This window comes from Loxodonta africana, chromosome 1 (genome assembly GCF_030014295.1).
Source record: "Loxodonta africana isolate mLoxAfr1 chromosome 1, mLoxAfr1.hap2, whole genome shotgun sequence".
NCBI classification, from domain to species: domain Eukaryota; kingdom Metazoa; phylum Chordata; class Mammalia; order Proboscidea; family Elephantidae; genus Loxodonta; species Loxodonta africana.
The window spans coordinates 197720705-197743059 of record NC_087342.1 but is presented as its reverse complement, the minus strand read 5'-3'; the positions used below and the strand labels follow the sequence as shown (position 1 = coordinate 197743059).

The following is a 22355-nucleotide window of genomic DNA, read 5'->3' as shown; positions in this document are numbered from 1 at the left end:
TGCATGCTTTGATGATGTTTTTTTCTTATGACCTTTAGACTGTAAAAGGTGGAATATCTGAAACAAGAATTGAGAAACGTATTGTGATCACAGGAGATGGAGATATTGATCATGACCAGGTAAAGACCTTATGTTCTAGTGTTGAAAGTGACCGTGTTTATTTTCTGAGTTTGCACTTCTCATCGTGTCACATCCCTATGTAAAACCCCTTCTTCCCAGCATCTCTTAGGTGAACTCCAACTCCTAAGCACATTATGAAGACACTTGACAGTCTGGATACTACCTGCCCTCCCAGCCTTCTTAACAATGATCAGCATAAAACCTAGATTGCTGTTTATTTCCCACAGGCTTTACATGTACATTTTGGTCAAAATAATCTGGAGGATTCTTGGCAACCATTAGGTATTCACGTGAGTCTGGTTTAAAAGGCAAATCATCAAATTTTTAAAATTGAATGACAGCTTAATGATACTACCTTCCAAAAAGAAATAGAAAAAGATACTGAGTTTGATTTATCCCACCTTTTAGAAACTTTTCAAGTAGTTTTTGATAACATTAAAAAATTGGGCTCTCTACCCCCAGTCATTTTTCCCAAACTCTTAGGTGGGAAAATTTAAGGTTTCTTAGAAAAATTGTAATTTATTCAGGGGGGAAAAAAAAATTAAGAGTCATTGCCTTTATTCAGATACTAGCTTTGGCAGAATGCTTGGTTTAAAGTAGGTAATGGGTGGACTGCTAGAGACCTTTAAAAAAAAAAAAAAAACCCAGACCTTTAGGGCAGCCTTAATTTCAGACTGCAGTCCCAAGTCATGATGAGAATTTTGCTTTTTCTTTCTGAGTGATTTTAATTGACTGGCTTTAAAGGAGACCAAGCCATTTCCCTTTTACAGCAGCTTGAAGAAAAGGAAAAGAAATGTTCAACTGACCATTGCAGCTGGGCAGCAGGAACAAATGATAATTACCCAGCTTTGAACATAATACTGAGCTCAGAGAATTTGAGTGAAGAAAGTTTTTTGTTTGATGAAGCCTCCCTGTATGTGACCAGAGAGAAATGCATTTTTCTTCATGCCTAAAGAAATTATCTCTAGGTTTTTTAAACTTCTATAAACATGCTTTTATTTTCTATCATATTTTATAATATTTGTTTGTTTAATTCCTTGAGAATTATTAGACGTTAAAGGGTTGCTCTGACCCTTCATTTTGACTTGGGGTAGAGTTTCCTAGTAGATGACTAGTACATTTGCCTGGTTACCACTGGAAAATGAATTACTTTTGTGAAAACTAAGCTGCCAATTTCCTATATAGAGAATTCTGTTCTTCTAGCATCCACTGGAACAGTCTTGAGTTCCCCTGATGCAGCTATTTAAATGAGGGGAATCACTTGTGTCAACTAACTGATGTTGGCCATGTGCTGACTTTGTATCACTGACACCTTTTTCAGTTTCTTGCCTACTTTAAAAGAAATCTTGATAGTGCAAAGAAACCTTTATCTGAATGAGAAAGGAAAAAAACCATCTCTTTTGCATTGGCAATTTAAAGGGGTGTTCTTTTATAGAAATGTGCTTTGTAGGGTTTTCACCCTGTGCTGGTCATGACTCAGCTTCACAGCAGGGGAGTAGTGTAATCTGTCCTGCAGGTGCTATTTTGGTGCGTATTTCTTTCTAACAAAACAACTAACCAATTTGGGGTTATGATATAGTTTTCTCACAGTCCTTATTGTTGCCATAATAAATTCACATTGTACAGTACTTAATTTCATGTGCTGATAATTATGGAATGAAGGAACTATGGGAAACTGATTTCAAATGGTTCGAATATGATCACAGCAGTTTCTGCTAACTGAAGCATGTTTTACATGTGTTGTCTTCCGTTGGGTATCATTTATGTTTCCTGTTTAACAGTCACCCCAATTTAATGTAGGCAGATCTTTATAGCATTTAATGATTTGTCTGTAACTAGCATTTAATGATTTGTCTGTAACAGAGCTTGTCCTTGACGTTTTCCAATTTGGGTCCCACTAGTTGGAGCCCATATAGTGGCTGTAACAATGAGCTCAAGCATAATGATTGTGAGGATGGCACAGGACTGGGCAGTGTTTTGTTTTGCTGTACATAGGACCAGTATGAGTCGGAACCGATTCGATGGCACCTAACAACACAACAACATTTGGAGCCCTCGTGGGGCAGTGGTTAAGAGCTGCAGCTGCTAACCAAAAGGTCAGCAGTTCGAATCCACCAGCCATCCCTGGGAAACCCTATGGGGCAGTTCTGCTCTGAGTATAGGGTCGCTTTGAGTGGAATCATCTCGACGGCATTGGATTTGGTTTGGTTTTAACCAACATGTAGTAAATAGTTTTGATTGTTCACCTCCTTCATCCCTATGAACACTTCAGAAAGAAAATTTAGAACCACGTTTGTCCTGTGCTCTTTCTCTCATCCCCATTCCCATCCTTTTCTCCTGTCAATACACTGAAAAACTCTTTTGACTGTCCATAATGGACAATACCTGTCTTTATTCCCATTCCACTCTTGCCCTGTGGCCTTCTAACTTTCCTCACTTGACAAACAGTTGTGCTATGACTCAGATTTAAAGCTGATGTATGTCTGATATTTCTTTGGTCCTGATGCAGGTGGGTCACCAGGGTTTGTTCCTTGGTGGAAATTTAAGCACTCTCAAGTTTCTTCCAAGCTTTTGTTTAAAAATGTTTAGTGTGAAAAGGATTTCTCTTTTTGTAGCTTTACTTTTTTTTTTTTTTCCTGTGGAATGAGGTTTAGGGTTTTGCTGAGTAGAGTTTTAGCAGATGGAAACTGTGATGCAAATAAGAAATACAGTTGTCCCCTCAGGCAGATGACAGCAGAAGAAAAAATTGTGCTGCCTTTCTCAAATGCATGGTCTTCTTATGAGATATGGTGCTCTATATGCTAATAGAATTTCTTTAGAATTCCTAAACTTTCAGTTTCAGTGTTGTTCTCTAGTATTTTGTTTCCTATTACTTTCTCTCCAAGACCTCTTTAAAAAAAAAAAAAAACAGATTAACAAAAATATCTTTTCCTCTGAAAAATCCGGTCTTTTGTTTATGTTATTCCTTTCCACTTTTCTAAAACACTTTATACACAACACTCTGTGTCTGCTTTCTCACACCTGGTCAGGACCCAGGTCCTGTCCTGACCCTGCTACTCACTGGCTGGATGGCCATAACAAAGACCTATTAACCTTGGTGCCTTCACTTTTTTCAGCTGTAAACTAGGGATCTGTACTTCACTATCTAAAGATTAGTCTTTCTCTGATCCTTAGCTTTACAGCGTGTCATTGACGCTGCTGCCATTTTACTTGCTGTCTGTCCTAGAAGTTTACAGACACTTTTCCTGCAACATTTTAGTTCAACAAACATTTTAGTTCAAGCAGTTACTGAGAACCTCAGATAGCAGAGATGAGCAATGCCTGGTTCTGTGCCTTGGGGTATCCGGTACTTGAGTAATAGCTAGTATCACTTGAGTGATAGGTCAGGCACTATGCGTGATGCTTTACATCATTACTTGAGTCCTCACAGCAAACCTTAAAATGATCTTTACAACCTTAGCATTCGTCTCAGGTTACAGGTGAGAATACTAAGGCTCAGGCAATAACTGTTTTCTCCAAATCTCACAGTGGCAAGACTGGGATTCCAAGCCAGCGTGTTTCTTCTGCGTGTATCGTTATTTGAAACTGTACCAGAGAAATGGGAAATTTGAAAGAGTGAGAAGCATTCTCTAAAATGAACAATGAGCCCGTTTCAAAACATTCTTCCTGCTTCCTCAATAATGAAATGAACCTGTCGTGGCTGACGGTTAAATCTCAGTTTATCAGTATGCACCTGTTCTGCCATCCTGAGGTGGAGCCTCTTCCTCAGCTCACAGCTGCTTTCTCTCCTGACCCTGGTAGGCATTGGCCCAGGCGATCAAGGAAGCCAGAGAACAGCACCCTGACATGTCTGTCACGAGAGTGGTGGTGCACAAAGAAACAGAGCTGGCGGAGGAAGGGGAAGACTAGTAAGGTAAGAGAGCCCGCACTTTCCTTGGTCTTTGCTCTGGCTGTTCTGCACCGCTGAACGGGCAGAGGGGTGTGCTGCACTAGGGTATTGGTTATGCATTACGCTGCCCCCGTGTGATAACCAAATAGCCAGCAAACACTGTGCTAAAGAATTCTTCATGAAACAAGTGAATGTTCACAGGTATCTATTAGGTTTTTGAAAAGCAGGTTTATCACATAGCACATACACGAAGATTACTTTTTCTGTTTTTAAATAATCTGTCCATCGACCCAGGAATGGCTGGGTCTCCAGGACATGCATCTTCCACCTTGCACCGCAATGCCAAGTGGTCCTCCATCCTCGGTGAATGAAGGTTCCTGCCATTTCACATTCTCTTTTACAACTTTAATTTTTGCCAGTTTGGTGGATATGAAATGATACAAACTGTGATTGTAATTTACATTCCCATGATTAATAATGAGATTTAATGTTTTCATATGGTTATTGGCCATTTGTGTTTTCTCCTAAAACTAAACATTTCTGAGAAATATTTGTTCAGCTGTCTTGTCTGCTTTTGTTTGTTCATTCCTTTGTTTGTTCTTATTGAGTCTTGAAATATTCTGGTTACTAATTATTTGTCATTTTTATGTGTCCCAAAATCTTAAGATTTGTGGTTTGTCTTTTTCTTCTCTCCATATGATTTGGTTTATTAAATTGATTGAATTGATTTACTAATATTGTTGAATTTACCAACCTGTTCTTTGATGTCTTGTGCTCTTTCTATACCATGAGATGTTAAAGATATTTCCCATCTAGAAATTTTAACATTTCCTATGAATCTTTTATTTCATATATCCATCTGAAATTGCTGTGGTTGTATGATGTGAAACAGTGATCCATTTGTTTCCCATGTCAGTTACCGTTCCAGCATTATTTTATGGAAGAATCCAACCGTCCCCTCTCTAATCTGCAGTGTTGTTTATCACATTACTTTTATGTGTGGATATGTTTCTGGTCACCCTATTTCGATTGGCCCATGTGTCTATCTCTGCTCCAATGCTGTACTGTCTTAATCGCTATAGGTTTATAATGGGTCTTGATATCTGATAGGACTTTCCCCCCACTCCTGCCCCAATCGTGTTCTTTTTCTCCTGGAGTGTCTTGGTTATTCTTGACTCTTTCTGTTTCATATAAATTTCAGAGTAAGATTTTTAAGTTCTAGGATAAACCTTGTGGGATTTTAATTGGAATTGTATTCACTCTGTAGCTCAGGTTTATATCCATAAGCTTTTACATCTTCTTATCCATAAATATAAATGTCTCTCTCCATTTATGTAGGTTTTCTTTAATGTCTTTCAATAAAGTTACATAATTTTTCCCCAAAAGAGGTCTTATAAATCATTTATTGGGGTTATTACATTTATAGGAAAACCTGGTGGGGTAGTGGTTAAGAGCTACAGCTGCTAACCAAAAGATCAGCAGTTCGAATCCACCAGGTGCTCCTTGGAGACTCTGTAGGGCAGTTCTACTCTGTCCTATAGGGTCACTATGAGTCAGAATCAACTCTGTGGAAGTGGGTTTGGTTTTTTTGTGTGTGTGATTACATTTATATCTTATTTTTTTGTTGCTATTTAAGTGATTTTTTAATTGAATTTTCTAAAGGTGGTTGTTTTTATATGTCCTTCTGATCCCGAGACTATGGCCACAGGGATATCAAGGTCACAAAGAATAACTTGGAGGTTGCCAAGAACTTATTTATAAGTGTTTTCAAGTCTGACTGAGACCTCTGACATTTAGAAATAAATACGAGTATTTGAAGTCATAAAAAAAGAATTTTCTAGCTGTTGCTGGTATAGAGAGATGCGATTGATTTCCTATATTGATCTTATATCTAGGAATGTTACTCTTTATATTTTAGATACTGTTTTCAACACAGGGTATACAAAAGGCCTGAAGACAGAAATCATTTAAAAGTTTTGCGCTAGCAAAAAACCCAGTTGCCTGAATAAATGTGTTAAACATTGATCTTGCTGATTTTTGACATGTATTTCCTTAATGGCTTTATATATGGAAGGCTGAGGGCCTTCTTAGCTGAGAGTCAGAAGACCAAGTACTGCTTTAACCTTGCCAGCTAAAAGCTATGTGACATTGGGCGAGTCAGTGTAGATGAAACAGTCTACCCTTCCCAACTCATAGGATTTATTATAAGGATATCATAAGGATTTTAAGAATTATTTAAGGATACTGTAAAATAATAAGAAAATTGAGTGTTATACAATGCAGGCTGATAACACTGGGTAGTTTTCCTCTAGGAATCAATTACTTATTAATCAGGAATATAAGACAAAAATCAGTGGCTACTGTGAGGTTTACTAATACCCCTCCCTTCATTTGTAGCATTTTAATTTTTTAAATGAGTTAGGCATATCAGTTATTCCAGGCACCTCGTATTCTTTTTTTTTGCAACTCACACACACACAGACACACAACTTTTAAAGTTTGCCTGTCTTAGAGGCCAGCCTTTATGAGCAGCCTTGGTGAACAGATTCAGGAAATTAAAGTATAAACTCAGATATAAGGTGAGCAAACTGGATCGATTTGGAAAGATTCATTTATTCATTCAAAAAATATTTACTTAGTGAGTGCCAAAATATGCAGGATGGAGCTGGGCATTGGGGAAACACTGGGTTAAACAGTAGCCTTCCTCAGGGAGGTTGTTCTGGGGGCCGGGAGGAGCAGGTGTGGGTATTAACAAACACAATCTAATTACAAATTTGGTAAATACTCTGAAGAAAATAAAATGCTATGAGAGTATAAAATGGGAGACATGACTTATTACAAACTTAACCTATTACCTGAGAAAGAATGTTTGAGTTGAAATCTGAAGGACGAATAGGAGTCACCATTCTGTGTCAGAGTCATTTCAGCATCTCCACCCCCAATGGTTACAGCTCTGTCTTTAAAAATTCCCTTTGCTGGTCAGACTGTTAGAGCTGGGAAGAATGTGTTTGTACTGCTCCAGCTACCCTCTGGCTGCCCTACCGGCACCTCACAGGCAGCAGGTAGGCCAGGCAAAGAGCATTACCAGGGCAGACGCTGAAGGTCAGAAAAGAGGATAAATAACTCTTTGAGATGTATCTGCCCTGTCTTCCTTTTTCAGATGTGGAAAGCTCTCCTCCTACCTGACCTCATCTTTTGGCATGGCTCTGAGCTTTTGATCAAGCATTGAGTGTCGGGGGAAAGGAGAGCAAACGGATAGATGGTCAAAGAAGAACCTGCAGGGGACTGACCCTTACTAGTCTGCCTTTCCCAGCTCTGGGTATTGGCCAGCTATGAGGCAAAAAGGAACTGAATACAAAAATTGTATTAAAAAGAAAACATACAAACATGAGATGTGTATGTCACTAAAAAAAAAATTTTTAATGCTATTTCAAGGACTGCTCCTCCCTCCCAATGTATCCTAAATGCATATTTAAAAAAAAGAAAAAAATTTTTTTTTGAACACAAAATGTTGCTGACCTTGTCACTACTGGACTGGTGTTCCTGAACAATCTGATCAGGAGGGAGGATTCCAGGCTCAGTGGTGTGGTCTGTGTGGCCTCAGAAACAAGGAGCCACACACAGGAGAGGGAGTTCCTGACACTGTTTCAGTTGGCACCATGAGCTCTCTGAACCCAGACTTCAAACGAGCCTCCCTGACTCCTAAAGTCATCATTGATGTCGAGAGAAAAAGTGCACAAAACCTCCTTTCAGCTGAAAGCAGTAGGGCAGCCAAAGGATGAAAGGACAGGAGCAGCCTCTCATGCAGTCATTCATTTTACTCATTCACTTATTAATTACACAAATATGTATTGGGCACCCACTGTGTACTAGCTACTGTTTTACCATGGAGATTTCAAATCAAAACAAGGTCTGTACCCACAGACAAGAAATCAGTGGCAACAGAATAGAGTTTCAAGTTTCGTAGTGAGTTTTGAACCTGTTTTGGTTCAGGATGGGACATCAGAGATGACCTTCCACTTGAGCTTCAGGGTGAGCAGGAGTTAGCTCAATGAAAGAAGGAGTGGAGGGTATTACAGGAGCCATGAACCTATGACATGTTAGGTCCAGCACAAAATCAAGTGTCACAGGATTACAGGATACTTGTAGGGGAGTGATGGGACATGAGGGGAGGAGGAAGTCAGAGGCCAGGTCGTAAAGAGTCATGTAAGCCAAGGTAAAGAGGCTGAATTTTATCCTGAAAGCTGTGGGTACTCTCTTTGTACGTAAGCTGCTAAGGAGGTAAATGTTTGTGACTTGTTGACTGTTTGCATAAGGATATAGAAGTTAGTGAGTTGGGAAGGTGGGGGAGCAGGGCAGAATCACAGATAGCTCCCAGGTTTCTGGCTTGGGTGACTGAGTATCAGGGTAGTATCTGTATTTTGAATCATTGAATACATGAGTTTCATTTTCTACATGTCATGTGGAACATGACAGTCCTCTCTGCTAGGCTGTCTCAAAGCAAAGGTATGTTTTTGTTCTATGGTACTTACTGTAGGAGACCAGCTGCTGTAGCAAGTATGAAGGCGGCTCAGAAGTGAATCTATAAGGCCCCATCTTATATACATACAGTTCGTAGTTTCAGTACATCACACATGGCATGACCAGCTGGAAATTTGCCCGGTTGGCTGAATGTTAAGAGAAAGCATTATGTAGCTGATTTACCCAGGTTCAAATATGTTACTTTCTGGTCGTGTGACCTTGGGCAGGTTATTCTGTTCCTCACAATGGGGATGATAACAATTTACAGAAGGGTTTGTTGCCAAGGGTGTTTGTAAGAGCTCTTTGTAACTTATAGAGTGAACCACTTTTTTTATTTTTAAGGCTCAAATGAAATTTTAAAATTTTCTAACCCCAGATAATGTTGAGTTTGAGATGCCTGTAAAATGTCTAAAAGGGGAAGCCCAGGAAACAGTCAAGAGCTTTGAGAGCACTACAGGTGTCTGAGCAGAAGGTGGAGACCTGAGAGTCCTCTGAAAGTGTCGTCTACTGATGGAGCCTTCTGCCTGACTGATATTACCCAGCGCAGGTTCAGAGAGTTATGGCCTGGGGAGCACAGGAGATGAGGAGGTAGGAAGAAAACGGGGAGAAAAGGTCATCACAGAAGCTTTGAGAGAAGATAACTTTAAGGAAAAAGTAATCAAGTGTTAAATATGTCAGATAAATCAAATGAAAGTGTCCTTTGATTTGGTTTGATGAATTGATGCTATAAAAGTTAGCCTGAAGGTCTTTGTCAGAGTTGCTTCAGTCAAGAAGTAGGGATGGAGCCCAGTAACGGGTTGCAGAAATAGCAGTTTCTCACAGAGAATGCTTTCAAGAATCTGAAAAGGCCTTTGACTATTAGGGCCTTTTTCTTTTCTATCAGCTTTGCCTGTCTTTACCTGAGAAGGCAGAGAATATTAGGTATTTCAGAGCCCCTAGAGCTAGTGCTGTGATTACTAAAAGTTTGTTAAATCCATTATTTCTGGACCTGTTAGATATACTGTGAGTCCCACCCCTCATGTCCCCAATAAATAACTGTAAGTTAGTGGTATTGCTTTCCTGTACTATTATGCTGACATTAACACTAGTTTTAAAGAAGATAATATTGTGTTCTAACCAGCATTTCAAAGTCAGGGTGATGTTCATGGTTTCAAAACTGAACTCTGAAGTCAGACAGGAAATTAGCATCATTTTTTATCTGACTAACTTGACAGGAGCAAAGAACTGTGTTGCCCCGGTTCATCAGGCACTACTCATTTACACATGGGCCCTGATGAGCAGCACCCTCGCTTTGAAAAGAAGCTCGAACCTATTGACTTCCAGATGACTATTTCCAGTTCAGGAGCCAGGATTTCTTCAGGCATATCAAATGAGTTGCATTTTTATTTCATTCTGTTTGCCTGGTGCCAGCCTCATACCTAAAATTAGCATCTTTTAACAGCTTGGCTTTCCATATAGATTAATCAAACCTAAAATGAAAACTTCTACATAGAAATGAAAGGTCAGTGCACAAGGAGAAGATAGTTTTGGTTTAGTGGGTTTTCTGGGCAGCCAGCTTGCACGCTGGAATGCTGTGGAATGCACTAATTTGACATTTGTAAACCTGGCAGGTGCTATCAATGAATCAGTTACAATATATTTGAACTGCCCAACAAAAGAGGCTCTGGATGCCACTGCCACTGTGTATACATTAGCACCACTTAGTCACTGATCCCCCAGGCTTTGCTCTTGGACAAAATCTTTATTGACTATTGTTTTTGCAAGTGAAATTATCTTCAATGTTTTTTCTGGTTATAAAAAAGGGAGAGAAAGTAGAAAATGTAAGTGACCCAGACTTCCTCTGCTTGCAGAGACAGATAATCTATCATCATAGTCTGTGTGTGTGTCTTTGTATATACACACACACCTCTCTATGTAGCCTGGTACTGTTGATTCTATTTTATATCCTGCTTTTTTCCTCCATTTAACAGTACATTGTAGGTGTCTTTCCTTGCCATTATATACAGATTTCCCTTATTTCTCAACAACCATTATATAGATGCATCATGGTTTACTTAATCCCTGTTGATGGACATCGCAGTTGTTCCTCAATTTCCACAATTAACATTCACAGTTGTTACACTCCTACTAATAGTTTAAGAACACCCCTGTTTCCTTACAAACCTTGCCGGCGCTAAATGTTGTAAGACATTTGAAAAAGCCTTTCCCAATCTGATAAGGAAAGAACATTTTTTTATTTCATTTCTTTAATTGCTGGTGAGGTTGGACCACACACACACATACACACACAGAAACACACACAAACACAATTTGTGTCTCTTTGAATTGCCATGTTGTGTTTTTTGCCCTTTTTTATGTTCAAGTGTGTATTTTTTCTTATTGATTTAAAGGTGTTAACTCTTTAGTCACAAATATTGTAAATTTTTCCTCAGTTTTTCATTATTATTAAGGATTTGAAAAAGGGGCAAGGCAAATGGAGGGAGGGACAAGACAAAATGGACAAATTGTAGTGTGGTGAAATGAGTTCCTTTATGTGGCCTCTTGTCTTGGTTCTTTGGAAAAACAGCTCGAGAGATTTTTCACCTAAGCCCTGAGGAGTTACCTTTGCCCTGGTTTTCTACCCCAGTGGATTCGTTACATTTCCTGCGTAAACTGTAAACAAAAGTTCCTGTGATACTTTTTTTGTCCTAGACTGCAGAATACCCTGTGCTTGGTATGCACCTTGTAGGAATTGGTCAGTATACTCATGCAAATGAGGTAACTGAATTATCCAAATTAGGCCACTGTAACCTGCTATGCACATGAATTGGTCAGTTTGTAGCCCCCACTGGGAGGGGCCATGAAATTGACACTGAGTTATTTTATATATATATATATATATACAGCCAACCCCACAGAGGTTTTTCACACAGAAAGAAGCAGCAAAAAGCAGAAGGAAGAAAGAAGAGAGAAGAAGCAGAGAGAGAGGAGACAAAGAACCTCTTAAAAGGGCTGAAGACAGCAAGAGGCCCAGAAGGGGCTGAGCAGCAGACTCAGTGATGACAGCAGGGCTAAGAGGAGCCTGTCCTAAGGGGGCCAAGAGGAAGCCTGCATGGCTGAGATAGCTATCCTGCACTGAAGAAGGGAAACTTTGCTTACATATTTTCTGATCCTGATCCCAATTTTACCTTGTTACTTTCTTGATAAACCACTTAACTATAAATACAATTTGTGAGTTCTTTGAGTCCTTGCAGTGAATTGCTGAACCCAAAACGGGGTAGGGGGGAAGAGTACTGAGGGGAGGGAGAGTGGTCAATGTCAGAGATGGAGTTGTACAGCATCTTGGAAAATGTGGAAATCTGGAATGTGTTTGACCTCTGCCACATAGAAATTGGCTTTATGCTGATTGTTAAATTTGAAGTTATTTGTACACAGAGAGGTGCAGGCTATATCCAGCCCATAGAGTTTAAACATTTTTTTTTTTTGACCCAAACAATATTTTTTAGAATTTGAATTAATCATTAATGCCTAAAATTGGAAGATATCCAGCAATTCTAGAAAAATCAGAAGACCTGACAATATTGAGCACACTCCCTTATGGCCACAATGCTGTAGCTAAATATGAGCTGCCGCCCTTAGCGTAGGGAGAAGCTCTAGATGCCACCACAGTCCCGTCATCTCTTCACTCTGTCTGAGGTCCCTGATAGCCGTCTCTCTCACTCATACATGTTACCCGCCTGACCTCTTGGGCGGTGGTGAGGTTTAATGACTTTGTTACTCTAGTAACTTAATTAAGAGTGTGGAAATTAAAAGAATATTTAATCTCAGCAGTGTATAGAGCATCTTTTCTCTCCTCACTCTTCTAAATGAGGGATTAGGATCCCAGAGATTAAATTGTCATAGGTCATCTATACTCAGAAATGAAAATTCAGATCATAAAATAGGATCCATGTATAAACCTAAGAATAATGGGTCTGAAGAAATTCTATAATGTTAGACATCCTAGAAATTATTTTTGAAATATGCCCATGTGGGTGGCATTAGGAAGGAATTTTGGATATGGCAATGGATTAACAAGTTTGTGTGTGTCTTTAAAGTACTCTTGTCCTCATGGAGATTACATTCCAAGCACATGGTGGCCCTATTTTTAGTTAGCATTAGAGCAAGTGGGAATCTAGACCTGTGCTTTCCAGTATGATAGCCAGTAGCCACATGCCGCTACTGAGCGCTGGAAAGGTAGCTAGTCTGAATTGAGATGTGCCGTAAGCATAAAACACACGCTGGATTTCAAAGACATAGGAAAAAAAAGTAAACTGTCTCAATAATTTTCTTTTTGAGTACATGTAGAAATGATATGTTGGATATGTTGGGTTAAATAGAATTTGCTAAAAATACATGTTCCTTTTTACTTTTTTAATGTGGTTTCTAGAAATTTTTTAATTAAGTGGCTCACACTAGTGTCTTGCAGTACGTTTTGTTGGATAGAACTGACTTATGGATGGTGAAGTGGGGGGAAACTTAATATAATTTAAGTCTGTAAGTATGGATGTGTTAAAGGGTTAAAGAGTATTGTTTTTTAAGATTCTGTTCTTATTTGACTTTAAGGGTGAAAGAGACTTTTTCCATGTTCCCTCAGCTAATAAGTAAGGGATGGATCTAGAGATGAATTCTATTGATTTCTACTAACCTTCCTATTTAAGAAAACAAAAAACTTACAATAATGGTTCATATGTGGGTCGAAGATGTCTTTCAAAGGGTTGATGCTTTTGTTACTGAGTATTTTTTGAGCTCAACTTTTATATGAGGCTACAGAGAAAATGTCTTTTCATCTCTACCTATCTTATAAACCAAAGATTCACAGAGGCTTAACTAGAATAGAATATGTTGACTGTAACCTTATTGTTGTCCATTTGTTATTTTAAAAAGCTTTAAGATTTTGTAAAATGCTTTCATATGGAGTTTCCATAAGATACGAACCTAGCAGAATAAACCAGAAGATCTTACTAGTTTTAGGACCAAACACTACCCTTAGAAATCTTTGTCATATCTTCAGAGATTTAGAAAAGCCAATTATTTAAAGAAGTGACCTCTGGGGATATCACAGATACATTCAACAAAAAAGAACAGAAGTTATGAACCCGATGTTTTTTCACTTAAGCAAGAAAACTGGCCAATGAAAGTACTGAGTCAATTCCAACTCATAATGATGCTACAGGACAGAGTAGAACTGCCTCATAAATGGCTTCCAAGGAGTGGCTGGTGGATTTGAGTTGTTCACCTTTTGGTTAGCAGCTGAGCTCTTTAACCACTATGCCATCAGGGCTCCATTTTCTTCCTAGAGACAGTGCAATTCTACTTCTTTTTTGCCTCCCAAGCCCATGTTCCTCAGCCTTGCCGTGTAAATTAGTCCTCGTTATTTTCACTTATTGATATACATCGTGAGGCTGCCATGTTCAAGGGACTACTGTAATTGTTGTGAGAGAGATGAAGGCATAGCAACATGTGTACAAATAACATATAGAGTAAAATATGGTATGTCTTAAGAGAAACCTAGGTGAAGGGCTGTGAAAATTGATGGGAGGAGAAACTTTCTGACTCGTAGATCAGGGAAAATGTTCCCCAAAAGGCAGTAGGTAAGCTCCTCTGTGCAGGGCACTGGGGAGGATTTTGACATCGGGAGATGAAGCAGAGAAGAGAGAACATGTAGGAAAACAAGAGGACGGGTATCAGGAATTGCTGATGCTACGTTGTAGTTGTGTGTCAAGTTTGCAGCAGACTCAGAAAGATTTGTCAAAGCCAAATCGGAGAGCAGCAGACTCAGAAAGATTTGTCGAAGCCAAATCAGAAAGAGTCTTACATTCCCTGCAAGCATCTTAGTTTGAACTGTGCCCTATAGGTCATCTGTGTAGAGGATCTGAATGCGGAACAGTGTTTTCAGTGCTGTCCTATAGTAAAAAAAAAAAAAAAGGACACATATAAATAAGGTTTGCACACCTTATACATGAAATTACAGGACATACTGCTTTGCAGAAAGATTGATCATGGGAATCCTTCAAATAACAAATTTCCACCAATGAAGCTGAAACGTAATTCACTTTACAAAAATTTATTTTGGACAAACTGTCTTTTCAGATTGCAGCTTTGATACAAACCTAAATGAACAAGTAAAACCATAGTTTATAAAATCAGTAAAGTTGTTTTAAAATGATGCAGAAGGAAGCATTAATGCTACCTTTCCTACACACCATAAAATATATAGGTGCAAAAAGAAAAGTGAATTTTTATGGGAGCAAAAGATAGGATTTTCAAATTTCGCTCACCCAGTTGCTTGTAACCTGCTCTTTAAGGTTGAGTTTATGTTTTCTTTTGAAAGGAAATTCTGAATTGCTGTATGGCAGAAATTCTTTGCTAGCGTGTATCAAGCGTAAAGATTCTAACATAAAAATTACTACACCTGCACCTTGTTTATCAACTGTCTCATTATCCGACATTTCACGTTTACAATAGTAAAACTACTATCCGACTATTTTGCGCATTAACAACGTATGTCTGACAGTAACAGGCGCCAAGGTGTGAGACGAGAGAACTCTGACTGTGATGGTTAAGGTTATGTGTTTACTTGGCTGGGCCATGATTCTCAGTGGTTTCGCAGTTATATAATGATGTAATTTAGCAGTCATGTAATGGTATAGTTATCCTTCATTTTGTGATCTGATGTGGTCATCCTCTATTTTTGCATAATGCTGATTTTTATGTAATGACTTGTTCTTTGGAACCTAACCATGTCAATAAGTGAGGAGTGGGTATATTAGCTTTCAAGAAAAACCACCTAATTGAATAAATGAGATCACTAGTTGTTTGTGCTTTCCTCAAAAGTGAGAGAGTATAATTCAAAGCAAAAAGAGAAGTTTTGACCAAATATAAGGTAAAAGGGAAGGTAGGTACTGTTTCTGAACAGTATGAGAGTGAGACAGCTGCAGGCTTGTGAAAGGCAAAGACATGCCTTTTGGTTGTTTTTTTTTTTTTTTTTTTAACAGATTTGGGGAAAAGATCTCAAAATTGTCTCTCTTGAAAGCAAAAACACTTTAATTGATTTGTGTTTCTAGCAAACTTGAAACTGAATTTTTGTCTTGGAACTGAAATTGTGTTAATTATATGTTACTGAGTATAACGTAGTTGTCATTCAGTAGAGACAGGGCTCAGGGAGGGACAAGCTAGTCCTAAAAGGCACAGAGACGTGGACTTCAGAGAGCCCACATGCGAATCAAGAACCTCATGAGAAAATACCGTAGTGATACCAGAACAGCGTTGATGTTCAGGCAAACCAGGCAAAGCAAATCCGTTCTGCTGAATTATTTGTAGGATAGTTACTGAGCTTCTTGTGAATGAAAGGAAAGAAAGATTTAATTTTCTTCCTGTATTCTTCAGATAGCATATAAATATCTGTGGGAGAAGGAAACAGCAACAGGTTAGGAAGAGCAGAGTCTGTATAGTTGTCAAACTTAATGGTTTCAGGACCCCTTTCCACTCTTAAAAATTATTGAAGACCCCAAAGAGCCTTTGTTTACACATGAATTTAATCTATCAAAATTAGGCTATTATAAATCAAAACTGAGGAGTTCAGAAAATATTAAGTTAAAAAGACAACCATAAACTCATTGCATATTAACATAAATTAACATTTTTTGTTGAAAAGTAAATGCCGGGACCCCCAGGACCACACTTAGGTTTGATAATTCACCAGGAAGGCTTACAGGACTCACATATAATTGTACTCATGGCTAAGATTTATCATAGTGAAAGGAGGATACAAAGCAGAACCAGCAAAGACAAAAGGCACTTGGGGCAAAATCCAGAGAAAGCCAGGCTTAAGCTTCCAAGAGTTCTCTCACCGTGGAGTCACACAGGATTTACTTCATTCCACTGCAGTGAATTGACAACACATGTAAAACATTGTCTGTCAAGGAAGCCTATTAAAGACTCAGTGCCCAGCATTTTTATTGGCAACTGGCCCCATAGGCACCCTTCATCTGACAAGCACCGATATTCCAAACTCACAGAAGGAAAGTAGGTGATCAGCATAAACTGTATTGTTTGGACAAACAGTTTGGGCACAGTGAGCCACTCGGATCAGGAAATGGTAGAAAGCCTCCTCAACAGTTCCCAGACACAAGCCAAGAGCCAGCCTTGCAAGCAAACCTTTCTAAGGACAGCAGTCTCCGGCCTGCTATGTTAATTCTTTTCCACACAGTACCTGTATTTTCTGAAACAAACAAAAAATTCAAAGAGTGACATTGTTTTTTGCAAATTTTTAAAAGTCTGGCTTAATAGAAGACATGGATTCTTAAACCTGCCTCTGCATTCAATCTGTTGGAATATGTTGTTTGATTAAAACATGATGAAAATGTAGTTTACCTGAGATACGTAGGTAGAAAAAAAAAGTAATAGTTAAATAGTCTTTTCATATAATTGTGGATTTTTCTTTGATATTTCACCCAAGCTCAACAAACAGTAGTTTCTGAAAGATTAGTTACAAAGTAGAATCAAAACCATACCAGTGAACTTCTCCTGTTTATTACAGTAAAATCCATCGTTCAATCTTGCACTTTGAACGGAACTTTTATCTATGCTTGATTTTATCACAGAGCCCTGGTGGTGCAGTGGTTAAGAGCTACAGCTGCTAACCAAAAGGTTGGCAGTTTGAATCTACCAGCTGCTCGTTGGAAACCCTGTGGGGCAGTTCTACTCTGTCCTGTAAGATTGCCATGAGTTGGAATTGACTCAGCGGCAGCAGCTTTCGTTTTTTTTTTTTTTTTTAAATGACATATAATTTTATAACATTGTTTTAGGCCATTTGGAAAATATTGGTTCACCCAGTTATGCAGATCTCTCAAATACTGAAGTATTTTAGTATACAATATCAAAAAATCACATTTGTTAATAACACTGCTGATCTTATCAGAAGGGAAGCTGTCAATCTCATGGTGGCTGAAACATTTTCCAAAAATCTAATTTTCTCTTGAAAGCTTGAATTTTATCATTGCAACAAATACCGTCAGTTGTTTTCCTTGATGTGACAGGCTACTTTATTTTCAAGAAAATGTCTGCCAAATAACCAAATGTGAATAACATAGTTTGTCGCTTAGTTGTTATTTTAAGTAAAATAAAGTGTGCCAGGGAAAAAGTGGCTCATTCAACTCAAGAATCACACAGTCACACAGTGGAAGTGCTTTATGTTTACTTCTCATTTCAGTCCACACAATGTTTTAAAAAAACAAACAAAACATGTATGCAGGCATTAAGATGTAATAGAATTAATAACTTTTTCTGTTTTATTAAGGACATTCTTAAGAGAAACTGGCTTTTTTTTTTTTTAACTGCGAGTATTTGGTGGTAAAGAATACAATGACTTCTGGTGCAGTTTGGTGATACTGCCTTGACTTCTGCTGTCAGCAGATTTATTCACCTTTTTTTTTTTTTTTTGTACCATCAATTAATTTGTCAACTCAGTAAAAAGGGCATATAATATCTTAGTGTTGTTATGAAAATAGTTATGACTTCACACGCCCAGAAAGAGTCTAGTGATCCCTCTGGTTCTGCAGACCACACTTCAAGCACTGCTGAGTCTCTGTAGGTTTCCAGGCGCTGGTAATGTCAGGGGAAAGCTAAAAAAAGTGGCAGCAGTACTAGGATCCATATTCGCTAAGCAAAGCAAACAGAGCTACCAGCCAGCTCTCAAAGAACAAGTATAGATAAGACTGAAGGTCACAGAAAACTCTCAAATCCAGTTTAATAGGTAGTTTATCAATTTCCCCCCCTCAAGCCCCCACATTTCTTTTCATAATTGCTAACCTAGAAAAGGACAACTTTGTCTTTTCTCCATTGATTCTTTTCCCTGCCTAGAATCAAGCAGAAAGAAGTATTAGTGAGTAATGAAATAGCCTGAGGCAGACAACAGGGTGGGAAGTGGTGAATTGGATTAATCAGTCTGTCTTGAATAATCTAGAGGCTATAATAATAATAAAAAAAAAATAATAATAATAATAATAATATTGGAGATAAATCTAAATGGTGGGTTTTTTTTTTTTTTTTGGAGTTTTTTGGTGATGCCATGTATTTTCACTAATGGAATGGATACTGAATCATTTGTTGATGGTTTTTTTAGTAATAATAATTGAAAAAATGCGGTTCCAATTTCAGGTTGACTTTATTAGTCCCATGTTCCATGAACATGAACCTCCCAAGGGTAGAAAATGTAGCAGGAACAAATATGTGCCAGAACTCTTGAAAGAGTTAAAACAAGACTTCATTTTATCTAAGCAAATATCTAAGCATTCTAGTTGACTACCACTTTCCAACTTCCTGTGTAATTACCTACCATTTGCCAAAACTTCCAACCAAGCTGAAATAGAAAATGAAACAATTGCTGTCTGAAAATCCTTTTCTCTCTCAGGGACAATGCGTTATCGTTAGTTTTTATCTACCTCTCTGTTAACTTCTTTAGTCCTCTCTCCTACCTACCACCTTTGATCATAGGCTCCTGCTAGTCTCAGTGCCTTCTTACTTATGCTCACATGTGACTTAGTTCCATCTGTTGGTTTCACTTATCCCTTAATGCTGACTTCCCATCTAGGCCCTAGTCCTCATGCCTTGCCCCACTGAAGCCTGTCATTCTCCCTCTTTCCTTGAGCTCCCAGACTCCAAACCTTACAGTCTTCTCTGATATTTCCTTCTTGCTCACTGTGCTTTGTGATTCTGCTACTTCAGTGGTACCTCTCACATTCCTGTCTTCCACTTGATTTTCTTATAACCACTCCAATCTGGGTCGTCACCATCTAACTATGATACATGACATTTCTCATCTTCCTCATCCAGCCTGGGCCACTCCATGTACCTCCTAACTGGTGTGCCTGCGTCCACTCTTTTCCCTGTTCATCGCACTGAAGCTGCAGAGATGTGTTCAAACCCACATCCAGCCCTGTGGTACCCTGCCTCAAAACCAAAGGAGGGAACCAAATCCAGCCTCCTTTTCTGGGCATATCTTCTTCCTCTTCAGCTTTCTGGCTTGCTGACTTTCACACTCTGCTCTGGACCATTGCAGTAGACTGACGGTCTTTTTGTTTTAATGCTCTCTCTGTGAACTCATTCTTTTTTTGGCTATTGATCAAATTTGTACTTCTTAGTCTAATATTAGAGAATGGATGTAATATTTTTTTACCTAACCATCTATTACTTATTGTATCAATACTTTAATAATGATGGTGTCTTACTATCCTAGCCCTTCTATTCATTCCCACCTCCTCCCCGTGTACACGTACATCTTTATACCCATCTTAATGTTACACACTTTCTCACTTCCAAATTGCCTTACTCATTCTGTCCTTCCACCTGAAGCACCCTTTCTGTTCATTTCAGCAAAGTCAAGATCCAGCTTGTTTTCTTTCTTCCTGAAGCTAGTTTAAGACCTACATTAAGTTTCTCTGTTTTTTAGATTCTTACTATACAAATGGAGTCCCTGGGTGGCACAAAGAGTTAAGTGATTACTAACTGACAGGTTGCCTTTCCAGCCCAGAGACTCCTCAGAAGGAAGGCCCAATGATCTCCTTCCGAAAGGTCACAGCTTTGAAAACTCTGTAGAGCAGTTCCACTCTGCACACATGGGTCACTTTGAGTCAGACTCTATGACAATGATTTTTTTTTTTTTTAACTATACAGATTATCTTTAGGTTAACTATTTTTTAATGTGCTCTAATTTTCCAGTTGATTCTAGTGTAATAGTCAATTCTGTAGATATTGTAAGGCCCTCCAGAGTTTGAACAGGCTCTTGTCCTTGTCCTTGGTAAACATTGTTTACTATAGAATTAGACAGCTAGCAACTGTTGATTGCTTGATTTGAAATATGGTGAATGTTACATATTTTTCAAACCTCCCTTTTTGTAATATTTAAACCTTATTTCTCTCTTATTTTCCCTCCTAGAAATTCGTTTCTTGAACAACATTCAACTTTGAGAACCTGAAGAATTTTGACCATTCCAAGTCTTAATACCACACCACTACTCCAGCAAATTCATACTACAACTGGTAACAATGACCAGGAGCCCGAAGATTAAAATCCCAACACCAAACCTTAACCTAACAGCTCCGGTCTATACTGTTCCCTCGCATTTTAATATATTATTTTGTTTTATAACCACTTTTTTAATATTCATTGGTTCTTCTTTTTTTTTTTTTTTTAATTAGGGCGTTTTGTTTTTGTTTCCTGTTTACTTTGTGTACAACTACCTGCTTTGTGCGACTTACCTTGATCAAATGATAGTGAACAAAGCCAGCCCAAGCTGGTAAGGTGCTGTTCACTTGAACAGGTGCTGTTGTGCGGAAAGGAAACTCTACAACTAATTTAGATAGTGGCTTTCTTTTTTCCAGATTCTTTGCATTGAATCCTTACAGTAAATATTTGCAGAGTTTTCAGACTGCAGTAAATATACTATATGAGAAAATATTAATATGGATTAAAAGCATTTTCTTACATCTTGAAAATTTTCTAATGTTCAAGAATTTCATTGGGGATATTTTTTATATTGAACACTCTTGACTTTCCAGTCCTGTGACTTTTTGCTTTCAGTGGAAAGTCAGAGAATCTCCAGACTGGAGAATTACGAAGAAGTTTGCTGACCATGCACTGTGTCTGGAAACCCTTTTGCACCACAGTGCCATTGCTTCTCAGAAAACACGCTCTTCGGCAGCATTCCAGAAACAGGAGGGAGGGAAAAGAGAAAACTGTTTCTCCCCTTCTACTAAAAGACTCAGGCAGCTTAAAACCTTAGTGCTTTCTTTCTTAACATGTCCAAATTTCAGTACCTTCCATTATTTGAACACTTGTGTAGTATGCTTGCTTTGTATTAAACCTCCTTGTCTACATGTAAAACTTACCTTTTATTATTGAGGAGGTATATCTCTTTCAGATAGTTTGATGATTCGCACAGGTTTGAGGATGCTGGTGAGAGGAACAGGGGCTGTGGTCATCTTTGTTGGTTATGAGAAAGCTAAACTGTTTAAAGCTGACACCAGAGACCTGATAGGGACTTATTAACTGTATTGAACATTTTTTCCTTTGCTTTTGACCATATGTATAGTTATGATGCCAGATTAGATTTATAGCAGCTTCAAGTTGTATTAAATGATATTTTGCTTTCTGTAATAGTGTTATAAAATAAAGTTTGTTTATTCTCTAAACTTGTGGCTTCTGTTTTTATAGACATTTAAAGAAATGAACTCAAATGGTATTTTCAGTCAGAAGTCCTAATATTTTGTGGAATGTAACATTTAAAAAATCTTATTTAGATCTGTTTTATAATTTGATGATACAACCAGTATCACCAATTTGAAATCATTAAAACAATGTTGAAAGTTTTTAAATGTAATGTTCAGAGTGCCAGGATTCCTTCTATCTGGTAAAACAACCCAGCCCAGCTTTTACAAGTTCTCCAAGGGATATTTTGCTTGTTTTGTGTGTTTTTGTTTTGTTTTCAGGAAATCTTTTAGCTGTGCCATCTGAATCTGCCCCTCTGCTGCATGTCCTACTTTACCATCTACTATGCTTTCATGCATTAGGCAAACCAGGCTCTGCTGAGGGGCTGAGTCCATGTCTAATGGGGATGGTTCCTTGTGAAGCTTTCTCCAAGGCAGGTCAGATTATGTGCTTAATTTTCTTTTAAATATTAAAACGGTTATACAGCAAATGACTAACAGGGCACATTCCTTTTAAAATGTGAGGTAGAATTTCTTTCCCTAGTCATTTAGAGTGTGTTCAGTACAATTTGCGTAACTCTCTTCTTTGAGATCTGTT

At 38.3% G+C, this 22355-nt stretch overlaps 1 protein-coding gene across 14 annotated transcripts in view; it reads left to right on the top strand.

Annotated features, from left to right (window-relative positions):
- The window catches only part of EPB41L2 (erythrocyte membrane protein band 4.1 like 2), a 266903-nt gene extending 245161 nt beyond the window's left edge, over positions 1–21742 (top strand). For all 14 annotated transcript variants that reach the window (XM_064290827.1, XM_064290860.1, XM_064290856.1 and 11 more), the window contains 3 exons: positions 39–119; positions 3922–4033; positions 20487–21742. In XM_064290827.1, coding sequence (XP_064146897.1) covers positions 39–119; positions 3922–4029 — 189 coding nt within the window. In that variant the 3' untranslated portion in view covers positions 4030–4033; positions 20487–21742. The remainder of the gene's footprint in view (positions 1–38; positions 120–3921; positions 4034–20486) is intronic.
- Positions 21743–22355: the final 613 nt, after the last annotated feature.